Raw genomic sequence first — 12,436 nt, 5'->3', positions numbered from 1 at the left:
AAGCCTACATTTTCCACATCATTGCTAATTGCTGAATAAGCCTGCTCTGGTGAAATTATTTAGGCTACAATATTTCCAAGTTCTATACATGTGTGATTGCTTTCAGTTTTATTATGTCACAAATATGTCAAATTGTTTTTGTTTCATTTTAATTTATTTATTAAGAATTGTGTTTCTCTTAGTGGTTTTCTACACCTTCCAAGTCAGAATTTTTATTGTAAATGCTCCATGAGAAACACCCAGCTGTGTGGTTCCTTGTAAGTTTCTGGGACTGTCAGAAGTTTTGTTTGTGTGGGTTTTTGCATGTACATCTTTTCTCACTACTAATGAAAGCATGTTTTTACCATTCTTTCATATTTTTTTAAAAAAAATCTAGATGTGTCGCTTATTGAGGCATGTTTCTGGAACTGAGCCCCTTGAGATTACTTGCATACATGCAGAAGACACGTTTCAGGTCACTGGCCCACAGGTATGTTTAGCTTTCAAACTGACCACTTCTACTAAACATAATACATCAATAAAAATTACTTGTGTGAATTTTTTGGAAATATAATGTTGAAAGCAGTTCTAAGAAGGAATTACACTTTAATGCTGGGTAGCAGCTAAAAGAACGCACAAAGAAGATCACCAAGCCTGTAAATGTCAGATGAATACACTACAAAGACATAATAGTAGCAGTTTAATTTTGTGTTTTGCCTGTGAATTCATGTGGAACGCTATGTACTAGGACTTGCAATAGCAAATGCTTTGTTCTCTGTCCAGATAATTTCTGCTGCAGAAACACTGGCATTACACCCATCTAGCAAGATTGCAAAAGAAAACCTTGAGGTGTTCTGCGAGGCATGGGAGTCTCAACTGAGTGACATGTCTTTATTGTTGAGAGAAATCAATGATGTATTTGAAGGAAGACGAGGTAAGAATGCTGTGTGGAAATAGAAAAATGTAGTTTTCAAAACACATAATCTAAGAATTTTAAGTGTGATTTAGGAAATACTGTTTTCTTAAGAGTGCAAGAAACAGTTCCACATCCTGTGGGATCTAGGTATCAATACACATGTATATTGGTTTTGTATAGATGTTGAATCAGGCTGCTTACTGGATTTTTTCAAATAAAAGCAGCCAAAAATTTACAAGTCTGGTTTTGTGTTCGATTAGGTATATTTAACTTTCTGCACTGTGGTTAGTTCTAGCAAAATCAGATGGAACTGTTGAAAGGACACAAATGCATTAGACACAGCTCTTTGCCACCAGTGTCCAGATATTAGGTGTGTAGGGCTTTCATCCCACCTTTTGGTTTGTCTAAGACATATCAGCTCATGAGAGTCAAGATACAACTTAAATTGTGTGACATGTTTAATTAATTTCCTGTATTTTAGGGCAATACATATCTCATATTATTCTATACTGTCAGCTTGCCTTGTATTCACTTCATAAAGTAGTGAATGTAGTTATTTGATTTTTAAACTGCTGTCCTTCCTCCTGGATGGAATCTTTGACGACTCTGCACAATCTTGGGATATTTGCTCTGGTTGGTAAGTTTATTGGTATTTGTACAACATGTAGAAGAAAAGCTTGGAATCTTAAGGAGAAAATTCTGTGTTTACTTTTAGCACAGGATAATTTACCTTTAAAATGGAAGACATTTTGTTTTTCATTTTTGTCCAACATCATATTTTCCAGATTATGTCTTTAGTGTAGTCTGTCATACTTCTTCCAGCTATGTGTTTGTTTCAGTCTTTAAGGTATAACTGCATACAGATAGAATGTAATATATAATAATACTGAATGTCTTGTATTTTTAAGAGAATTGCTCAGGTTTTAAAGTTTAGAGTTAGTTAAATACAGGGACTTAATTTTTTGTATCTAAGATACAGAAAAAGTAAATCCTTATTCAGGTTAGATGACACTTTATCAGTGATACAATACTTCATCTTGCTATTAACGTGAGACCTATTAACATGAGACCTTTTTCCATTTTTGGAGCTTATTTTGTCAGTTTAACTTTCTGTACCTGATTTTTTGTGTAAGCAGTTCTTTTCTGCCAGCATTGTGAGCACAGTAGCAACCAGCCACAGAGTGTAATATTTTAAATTATTGCTGCTGGTTGCTAAATGAGTGTGTGCCTGAGCCTCAAGATTTCTAGAAGGGAAACATATGTTGAAATTCTAGGTGGGTTTACAATACTTGTGTGTAGCACAGGTTATTGGGAATTTGAGACTTTTGAGAAATACGTGATTGTTATCCTACTTGTTCTTCCACCTTGGTCTGGAATGCCACATAAATATGTGTAGCAGTCAGAGATTCTGTTTATGGACCTTTTAACATTCAGCAGGTTTTGGTTTGTTTTGGGAACCAGGGACATACTTTCTTTAAACATAATATTTTATAAAATGAAACTTAAATTATGATATTGCTCTATTATTAATGTGTTAGAATACATTTGGAATTTCTAGGGCTGATAATGCAGTATCTGATTTTTTTTCATACAGTGGTCTAGCAGGGTTGAATGGTAACCTTTTTATGTATTTATATCTATCTGTGCGTGTGTGCATACATATCTATATTGCTATATTTAAAAATAATAGGATGAGAATCATGCAGCCACAGCAAAGCATATACTTGGCTCTCCAAACAAATTGTTCTTGATGTGAGGTGCCCAGCTTCCTCTGTAGTTAGTAACTTTCTTTTGGGGCTACTGATGGCAGATAACGCATTTCCCATAAATGGCACTTTCCACTTTCTTTAAAGCATCATTTCACAAGGGCAACCCAATGTCATTGCTTGAAGGAGAGAAAAGAAATGGATAGGTTCAAATTGGAGGCTATCTCATGCGTAGAGCTAGGTGAAGACTACCTTCTCCTGTTTGGCATAGCCAGATGAGTCTGTTTTTATTAGCATCTCATTTCCTCAGTCTTTCAGCAGTTCTGATACCACCACTGGTAAGATACTAAGCGTAGCTTATGTTCTCTATATGGCCTCAGGTACATTAGGCCTTGCATTGCCAAAACAATGCTTAAGAGATCATGTCTCCATTTTCCTTGTCTTTTGGACCAGCCTAGTAGGGGCCTTCTCTCTGAATCTGATTTGTTTCATATTAGCCATCAGTTATCTCCTTAGAAGTAGTTTGGTCTCCTATATCCACCCATCTTTTACAAAGTTTTCCTTTGTATTGTGAGCTAATCTGGTTTTGTTTGCTTGTTTTCTCTTGTTGGACTTCAAATTGACCCTTGTCAGTAAAAAAAAAAAAAAAGTGGGGAGGAACCCCCTTGTCCCCCAGTAGTCCCACTCTTTGCTACCAGAAATACCCTAAAGTTACCTTGACACTTTGGGCAGTCTCCTAGAAAATACAACTGGTGACCCAGTAAATAAATGACACTAAAATATTCGTTTGCTAAGAGAGTATAAGAGTGACATCCACAAAACTTTTGCCTCTGAACACAGTGAAGTTTCACTATTTCATAAGACTTTATTCTTCTCGTAATTCATGATACTTGTCTTAATGCTGAGGTTGCTAAAAGTGTCTTTATTTTAAAGACTAAAATATATCAAGTGCTTTATTCCTAGTAAAATTGTGATTGTGTGTAACAAAATATAGAATTACAGTAAGAGGTATATATTTTTTTTTCTCCTCAGCTTAAAAACCTGTATTTTTGTACTACCAATTGAAATGTTTGGCTTGTTAGAGAGTTCAGAATACAGCTTGAGATGCAAAATTGAATGGTGACTAAATGTGCTGGACACAAAAAATAAAATAAGCATTTTTCGGATTATACTGGATTGACGTTGTTTATACTAATTTCTTTATTTTTACAAGCAATTGCATAGCTCCTTATCCAATTTTTTTTCTTAACAGCAAATGAGGTATTTCTCATACTGAGGTTCAAAACTCACTTGGATAGAGGGCTGTATTTAGCTTGAAAGTGAAGCAGTATTTTACTCAATTTTAATATAATCACACCAGATCATGCCCGAATTTAAATGGGCTTGTCTTAGGGAGCAGGGCACACAGGCATGTTGGGGTAGGGGAGGTTGGTGAGACGCCACAGCCCAGTAACCCTCATGTGTATTTTGAAAACATTTCTGTGCTGTGCAGAACTGTATGGGGAGGTAGAGTTGTCCCTCTTTTACTCAGTCCTAAACCACTTGTTAATCCAGCGGTGAGGCCCATTCTCCTCAGTGTCAGTGTATCTGCTCTGGGCTGAGGAGAGTGACAGGCTCCTCAAGAGGGAGGCTCCTGCCAGCTGGAAGGTTTGGTTCTCCCCAGGCAGGATCATTTTGTTTCTTTAGCTTTGATACTTAACTCTGAAACTCCTGTACTTTGAGATGGATCACTTGACAGAAGTACCTCTCAGATATCCAAGCTGTTGGATATCAGCCAGTCTCTTTCTTTTCTAACAGTTTGGTTTCAACATGCTGGATAAGAATATAAATAATTCTCTGATTGCTCCCTTATAACTTGGTTGGAAGTGAGAGAATGGTTTATGAAGATAATTTACTTTTCTGCTCTCCTCTTCTGTTATGCCCACTTGATTTGCGAAGAGTTAAATGACCGTGACGATTTGGGAGGGTTGTAGTTGATGAATTGGCAATACAGATCAGAATTTCAGAATGAAGAAATTTGAATTCTAGAAAGAAGAGTGAAGCAGGCATGCTACTGTCCTCTCAGAGAAGAAGTGACATGAAAAGCAGGATTTGGAAGTTGAAATAGATGCACTTTGGAGGGAAAGACATGATTGGAACTAATAGAAAGCATAAAATTGGAAGACAAGAAGAAATAAAAATAAATTATAAGTTAAAAAAAATTAAAAAAGGAAAAACATGTTAGAGAAAATGCATTAGGAAAGCAAAGACAGACTCAAATAAATTGAAAGATCATAATGTGGCAAAAAGCCTCATATTATTATAGCAAGATCTGACACACATACTAAGGAAATTAAATACCTGAAAAATTATATATATGTATTCTGTTAATGAAATGAAAGTTCTGTGATTATACTGATGTAATTAAGTATTTTCTGATTAAGTAGAATTATCTCTGCCTTGAGTTGATCTGCTCTTTTGAAAGGTCCTGTATCTGTGAGTCCAGTGAGATGTGGTTTTTGTTTGCATGGTTTTTTGGTTTTTAGGGTTTTTTAAAAATTGTCCCAAGATATAAATAGTAAGATCCTTCTTCGTTCTGAATATAATCATCTAAATGAATATGAGCAACTAAACCTTGCAAAGCCAAATAATGGGAATTACTTCAAGAGCAAAGGCAAGGTTTTTTCTTATTTCTGTTTGCTACATATTTCTGTTTGGTTTCCGTAATTCTGAATGTTGACCTTTTGTGTGTGAGAAGCATGTCTTCTCAGTATGCATTTGTATTCCATTTATTATGTCAAATCTTTTTGTGTTTGAACTTATTTTTTAACAAGGCACAAGTTTTGACATAGCTCCAAAGGAGATCTTTTATGCTGCAGCATTTTAAAATTACAAGTTAGCTTTTGTTCTTGGTATGTCTTACATGCTTTCTTACATGCCCTTTAGCTGATGTTTTGATACATGGGATATTGTAAATCACTTCTCATAATTTGTATCAGTCTTTAGGGAGAAATCTTGCTCGGATACATGTTTGGGCAATTAATATCTGAAGAACTCTGCATTCTGAAAAAAAAAATAGTTAGGCAGCTTGTTCCCTGATAGCTCATTCATCTTTTGTAAAACTGGGTACGGGAAGAGGTGATCTTAGAAAGTAAGGTTACATTTTTCATATTTATCAGGAGGGTGGAGGACACTTGTCAACGTCCTAAAAGTTGTTTTTAGGAATCGGTTGCCTAGACATGGAGCTCACAATCTTTCTGTGGTGTCAGGAGATAAAGGGCATGCTTTCAAAAATCATGAATGCACAAAGGAACTGTCTTCTGAGGACTCACAATGGAATTTCTCCAGAAGCTGATACAAGATTGAGGAAGTAGCGACTGTAGAGGGTTTGTTGCTCATCCTTTGTTGAGAGCATCATCTCTGTGTAAACCTGGTAGTGACATCCATTATAGTACCCTTGGGGTTTTTTGAGTAAAATCTTATTCTTACTAGCTTTTAAGGTTGTTATTTAGTTTAATTTGGTTTAGCAGCTTTTCCTCTCCTGAATCTATTGCAATAAATGTAGAGTCTTCATAGATCATATAGGCTTCCGGTAGCTGAAGCTCTAATCCTAGGCTTTTAGCCCAGGCCTCTGTTCCCTTCTTTTCAATAAAATCTTTCTTATGAACTTTTAGGTAGCACGTAAAGGATTTTTTTTTCCTGTTTGTTTTGCTCAGATTTGGAATATTTGAGGCTCCCAGTGATACAAGAAACAGTTGAATAAGTGTGTAAATGCAGTAGAACTTCTTTTCTTTATAAAATACAATGCATGTGGGATACATATAGTACAGTACAACGTGAGGGTTTTTTTTAGAAAACCTGCCTATATATTTCTTACCAGTGGCAGTGTCTACTCAAATTTTAGACCATACAACCCATGCCAAGACAAGCCTTGCATGGAGCTACCACTGCATGTTCTATACTTTGCAACAAATGAATGCAGGTAAATAGTGAGTCATTGGAGAGAGTTGCTTTACTCCCTATGGAATACAAGCAAGGGACTAGAAATATTACTGAGGGGAAACTGTTCAGAGAGCTTTCTTAACTGCCAGTTGCTGGGGAGCTAAAATCTGAACAGTACAGAGCTCTTGGGCTGTCTCTCTGAAAGCATGAGACAGAAGATCTGCAATATTCAGAGAGGAGAAATTACAGGTAAGTAATTTGCTTTTGTAGTACTGCAATTTAAGGATGGATGAAGTAAGGCATTTGATCCCATTGATTAAAATCTGTATACAAATTTTGGAATAAACCTGTGTGTTCTTCATAGGAGAGAAGCGTGTCTACCTGTCACTGCCCAGACCAGGGGTAAGTTGCTGTTGGGTTCGTTGCATTTACTTTATATCTGCTTTTATCTGTTTGAATTTTCTGTATCACAACTTGATGGGGACATAGCAATACCTTGGTAACAAGTCCTGAATGGACGGATGGATGGTTGACAGTAAAATACCAAACTTTGTCAGTTTATTAAATGAATAATAAACAGACTGAAGACTAAGGTAACTAGTTATGTAATGTGCTTTAATCACTTTGATTGTACATGAACTTTAATTCCTAATTAAAGTTCATTAATATGACATTTCTTATCACATACCTCTGCTGTCATGCTATATAATTTAAAGATGCATTGTTGCTATTAAACAGTAAGAATATGCTTCAACATACTGAAATTTAAAAAAAAAAAAAAAAAGACTACCAAGACTTAACATTGTAGCCCAAGTTGACCTATTTGGAACAAATGGACATCTGAACCTGTTGTAGGCTCTTCAGATAATGGGTTCTTGTTTCCTTCTGTGATCTTAAGTGTGTTTAATGTAGAGAAAAAAGTTACACCAAATATCCAGTTTTAGATGTGAGATATTGAATATCCTTAGCTGATTATAATTGATACTACATTCTTTCTGCGAGCATCTGTATGTTAGGAAACCTTCTAAACCTTGTTAGTATCATGTCATCAGTCATTTCATTCACTTGCTACGAACTGAATCTTTTCATGGGTAGGAAAAAAGGAAAGAATGATCTCAGAAAGTACAGTAAGCTCTAGCTTGTTTCTTTCTCTCCATGCTTTCTTTCCTTAACCCATAGTGTTCAGGAATTTGGGTGTGAAATGATCCCCTGTGTTCAGGAATTTGGGTGTGAAATGTCTCTGTGTCTTCTGTTGTGCAATTCTGTGACTTCAAACACAATACTACTTCTGACCCTTAAGAAGAAGAGAAAAGCTCATACATTATCAACCCAATCTGCAGATTTAAATAGAATATAATGTTTGGCTGCATGAGCATGGGTGAATTCCACAGTTAGGGAACTAAATATTGAAACTGCAAACAGACTGGTTCAGTGACTTTTGATAGGGCTTTTGTCCTTCACTGTCTAGAAGCTACATAGCTCCTAGACTTCAGCCAAAATTTAAAGAGAAATTTGAAGTCAGATTTCCACCTGTTGATTCATATGCCTTTTAAAATACTCTGGATAAAAAATTTGTGCCCAGGATTTAAACAGTTCTGCATTGCTATTCTCTGAAAGTTGCTGCCTTCTTTTGAGTTTTGTAAGATACTTACCATTGAGGGGGAATTAAATAAATGCACAGTTCGAAAGTAGACAGGAGATGTAGATTACTTCCATAAGACACTAGAGTCTCTTCACAGAGTAACTTCTTTGCCTAACTGATGCATTAAGCTTTGGAACTGCTTTCTTCCCAGTGCTGTTATGCTCAGTAGTGCCTCTTCTCACCCTACTGTCAGCACAGAGGCCTTCTGTGCCTGGCTAACACCACGCTGTCCCTGCACAGAGCCATGTTGTTCCTGTCGATCTAATTAGATTACATATTTTGTTACATCTGTTTAATGCAGCTGTGCTGTTTGCTGGTAATGAGTGGCATCCCAGATTATGCGTAGCTGAGGACCAGAGCAGCAGTGCTGACTCATGTGTGTGCTTACTGCATGGGCATATTTTTTTCTCTATAGTATTAAGTGTCAAATCGTGTTTTAAAAGCAGAATGACTTGTCTGCTTTTTAACAATCGTAGTATTCAAATAATGCAAGTGAACTCTAGAGTGGAGAAACTACAAAAACATTACAAGATTTCTTTAGTTATTTGTGGATAGAAAAGCTTAACCTGTGCTAGAGGGCTGGTTTTCTTGAGTACCCTTCATTCTTGCACCTTAAATATTTGTGATACCTTCTAGCACAAAATTTGTGTTTACATGCAAATTCAGTTTGGTTTTGTCTTCCTTTCTTCTTTTAAGATGCTGCCTTAAAACCAGCATTTCTTAAACTGCATCTCTAATATGCAATATAGTTAAATCACAATTGAGAGTATCAGTTATTACCCTTTGTGCTAAATCTTTCAATATGAGATCAGCATTTCTAATACATAGGCAGAATTACAGTGCCTAATCAGGGGAGACATTCATAAGATTCAGAACATTTAAACATTTCAAGATGGAAAAAGAGAAATGGAATGAAAGCTAAACTGAGCACCAAATTGCAGTAGGAAATTCAGTAGTAGTATTTTACTTTTGCTCAGACTCCTGAAGTGAGAGATGGAGATGGTGCCAGTGGGCTTAATTTCTGATGCTGTTCACAATGACCAGTGTTGGGGGTTTTTTCCCCCTCAGGCATTACTGAGCTTAATTTGCCCAAGTACTCCCACTAATGAATACAGCAGCTTTTTTCAGATTCTCAGACAAGGGTCTCAGTCCTGCTCTCCTCCTCAGAAATCATCCATCCTCTTCCTCTGTCTCACACCTCTCCCAGGTTAGGACACCAACTTTGTACTTGCTATTCCTCTGCAATCCAGTGCAGTTTCTGAACGTGGACTGTGGATCTCACATCTGTTAGTATTTGCTGTCTTTGCACAGTGACAGCACCAGCACACAATGTTAAAGCCAGGAACTGCAAATTAATTTGAAACAAATTATGTATTCCTGCACAAGTGTGTCATGCAGTTGGCAAGCACTGCACTAATTATTGTTTAATCTGAGCTAGTATTTGGCTTGCAGACAGACTGGTATTTTCAATAGTTCATGACTTAAATAAAAGAAGGAAACCCATGAAAAAATCAAAGTGTCGCTATTTGTTACCAGCTATTTCAACAAAGGGACACAGAATAATGAGCTACACTAGTATTTACATGAGTTGGAGCCTACATCAGCTGGCTACTAGCCAAATCAACTTCCCTCTTACATATGTCATCTTTGATGATGGAAATATCAGTGCAGGAGCACTTGATCGAGACTGTTTAGTTCCAAGTATTATTGAAGATTTAGAGGGTAGGGGAAGAGATTGTACTGCATTAGGAAGTGGAGTCCAAGAACTGTGGAAGAGATCTTTTCCTTGAAATTTCAGGGCATCTACAGGGCACAGATGCTGTTTGCACATTCCAATTTCAGGAGGACAGACAGAACAGGTTCTCAGTTTCTACTGAGAATTTTGTGTAAAGCACTAGAACTCTCCTGCAAAGTCTTCCTCTGAATATAGAGCTACCTCTTATGATTTGTTAGTAAAATGATTACCAATTCCTTTTATTTAAAATATTATTTTTGTTTGAAACAGAAGCATAATGCAAATCTGAAAGCATTAAAGCCAGTCAAACTAGATACTGAGGTAAGATGCCATCATTTTCGTAAAAAAATTCCTTTATTATTTTTATCTTGTCTGAAGAATACGTTTTCAAGTACCATAAATATGGTTACAGGAACAGGCAAAAATTGCAAAACTTGGATTAGAATTGCATCTGCTCACATCTGATGTGGATTCTGAGACAGAGAAATGGAAGATCAGGAGAATGAGATCGTGCAACATGGACAAGGCATGTCAAGTATGGCCTACTCCATGTATTTATTACCAGGTAATTACATTGTATGCAGCAAATTCTAGTGGGAAGAAGAGCATTAACAGTGTTATAAGAAAGAAGATAGTTTCATTTTCGGAGTATAATAATTGGGACCCATTCAGAAATGAACTTGATTTTATCCTTAAGCTTTATAATTTTTGTAAATTTCTAAGCTGTTTAGTAATAAAATTAGGGGGGGTTAAAGGGGTGCAGCGTGTCTATTTACATATCTCTTGGGGACAGAAAACATTTTAAGAAGTATGTTCATAAATACTTTGAAAATCAAGGGAATTAAAGCACAGGTATATAATCTTTGCTGTACTGAAAGAGGTTGTTCTGAAACTTACCCTTGTAATGTTAGCTTTCTGACTTGAAGATTTTAGGTTTGTTTTTATTTGCAAGAGTTGAGATTTTTTTCTTCTAAGCTACTAGTCCAATAATACTCAGTATGCCAGAGACATGGATTTCTGTTCTCGTTCAGTTTAAGAGAACTGAGCCATTGCTAATTCCCCAATAGTGCTCTAGCTACTGAGGTGTTGGTATAATATTTTGAAACGCAGTTCCTGTAATAAGTTATTGTTGTGTCTAGTATCTTCTAAAAGACTGATATTTTATAGTTCAGTGGTGTGCACTGTTAAATATTCAGTGGTGAGACTGTAACTTACGCAAGTAACAGGCAAAATAATCTGCAGTCTATACATGGCATATCTTCTGCTTTCTTTATTTCCCACAGAGGAGAAGGACTTCTGAAAACTACTCAGGATTTATTTCATCAAGCAGAGGTAATATGTTTTAAACAAAACAGGAGGTAGGCACTCTGAGTGAAGGTCAAATTGGAACTTAAGTCTCTGATTCCTTACACATAAGTACAGTGTACCATGAATTGACTGGCAGCTGTAGATTTTAAGCAGCCTAACTCTGGTACATACCTTCTGAAAGCAAACCTTTCAGTGTTCCAGTAGTAGCTTGAGACATCATTCATTATACATAGGTGTTACATCCAGATAGGAGGAAGAATAGCAATTATGGCATTATATGGCAAATATCAGTGGACTTCAATACATTAGTAGTAGCTCAGTCCCTTATAATGCTAACTATATAGTGCTGCTCGATCCTAGTCTGAGCAGCAGTGTTTTCTTGGGAAAGAAAGAGGGTGTAAAAAATTGCATAATACAAACAGAAAGAAGGGACCAAATGAAGGAATGTGTGGATTCCTTGTGTCCAGCCTGCATGCTTGTGTGTAACAGGAGACTGGTTACCTTTGATAGGACAATATACAAACACAGCAGGTGTTATCTACCCACAAAAAATTTGTGAGCTGCCACAGTGCAAAAAATAATTGGAAATCAGGGGGGTTTTATATGTAAAGGAAAAGCCTTTAAGCTTTGCTTATCTGGGAGGATGGCAGTTTGTAATGTAGCTTTTTATTTCAGAAGTCACTGCAAACTGCTGACTTGTGAATTATAAATATATAGAACAATTACAAGTATTTCCTGCTACCTTTTTACTTTATAGCACACTATTAAAACAATGAGATAAAACTTCCATTGTGGTTAATTTTCTTTCATGCTTTCTCCTCCTTTCAGATTTTTGCCACAGAGGGCACGAAGCTTGCTTCAGCTCTTCATGCTTTTTCTGATCAGGTGATGTATGACCTCTAAAAGAGCCATTCAGCTTATGACACCACTGCTTAAAAGCTGGCTGTGCTGTCTCCTCCGTTAACTTTATGTTGGAATCTTTAACACAGAGTTGTTTTGTCTTCCTGAACCATGTTTCAGGTACACGAGGATGACAAGCCTTTGCTTCTGTTGGAGGCTGAAAAACTCATCTCTGTGTGCAGGCAGCTCCAGATAACAGCGAAAGCTTCTGCTCAGGGAAAAAGTGCTACGTTTACAAAGGTAAGGTAAAAATTATATATATTCCTGAAAGCAATACCTAACTTGTTTAGGAATGCAGTAATTTACTAATTTATGCTCCTGTTAAAATA

General features: G+C 36.5%; 1 protein-coding gene and 1 long non-coding RNA gene across 2 annotated transcripts in view; both read left to right on the top strand.

Annotated features, from left to right (window-relative positions):
• The window catches only part of CTNNAL1 (catenin alpha like 1), a 59,677-nt gene that overhangs the window by 43,294 nt on the left and 3,947 nt on the right, over window positions 1-12,436 (top strand). The window contains 9 exon segments of the mRNA XM_032681560.1: window positions 377-469; window positions 763-913; window positions 6,887-6,924; window positions 10,170-10,220; window positions 10,312-10,387; window positions 10,390-10,459; window positions 11,177-11,231; window positions 12,036-12,092; window positions 12,228-12,347. Coding sequence (XP_032537451.1) covers window positions 377-469; window positions 763-913; window positions 6,887-6,924; window positions 10,170-10,220; window positions 10,312-10,387; window positions 10,390-10,459; window positions 11,177-11,231; window positions 12,036-12,092; window positions 12,228-12,347 — 711 coding nt within the window.
• Window positions 1,538-6,880, top strand: LOC116783754. The gene is made up of 3 exons (XR_004355815.1): window positions 1,538-1,550; window positions 1,825-1,830; window positions 6,434-6,880. It is a non-coding gene; the product is annotated as an uncharacterized LOC116783754 (long non-coding RNA).

Source organism: Chiroxiphia lanceolata, chromosome 1 (assembly GCF_009829145.1).
Source record: "Chiroxiphia lanceolata isolate bChiLan1 chromosome 1, bChiLan1.pri, whole genome shotgun sequence".
Taxonomy (NCBI): domain Eukaryota; kingdom Metazoa; phylum Chordata; class Aves; order Passeriformes; family Pipridae; genus Chiroxiphia; species Chiroxiphia lanceolata.
This window is presented reverse-complemented; position numbering and strand designations above follow the sequence as displayed.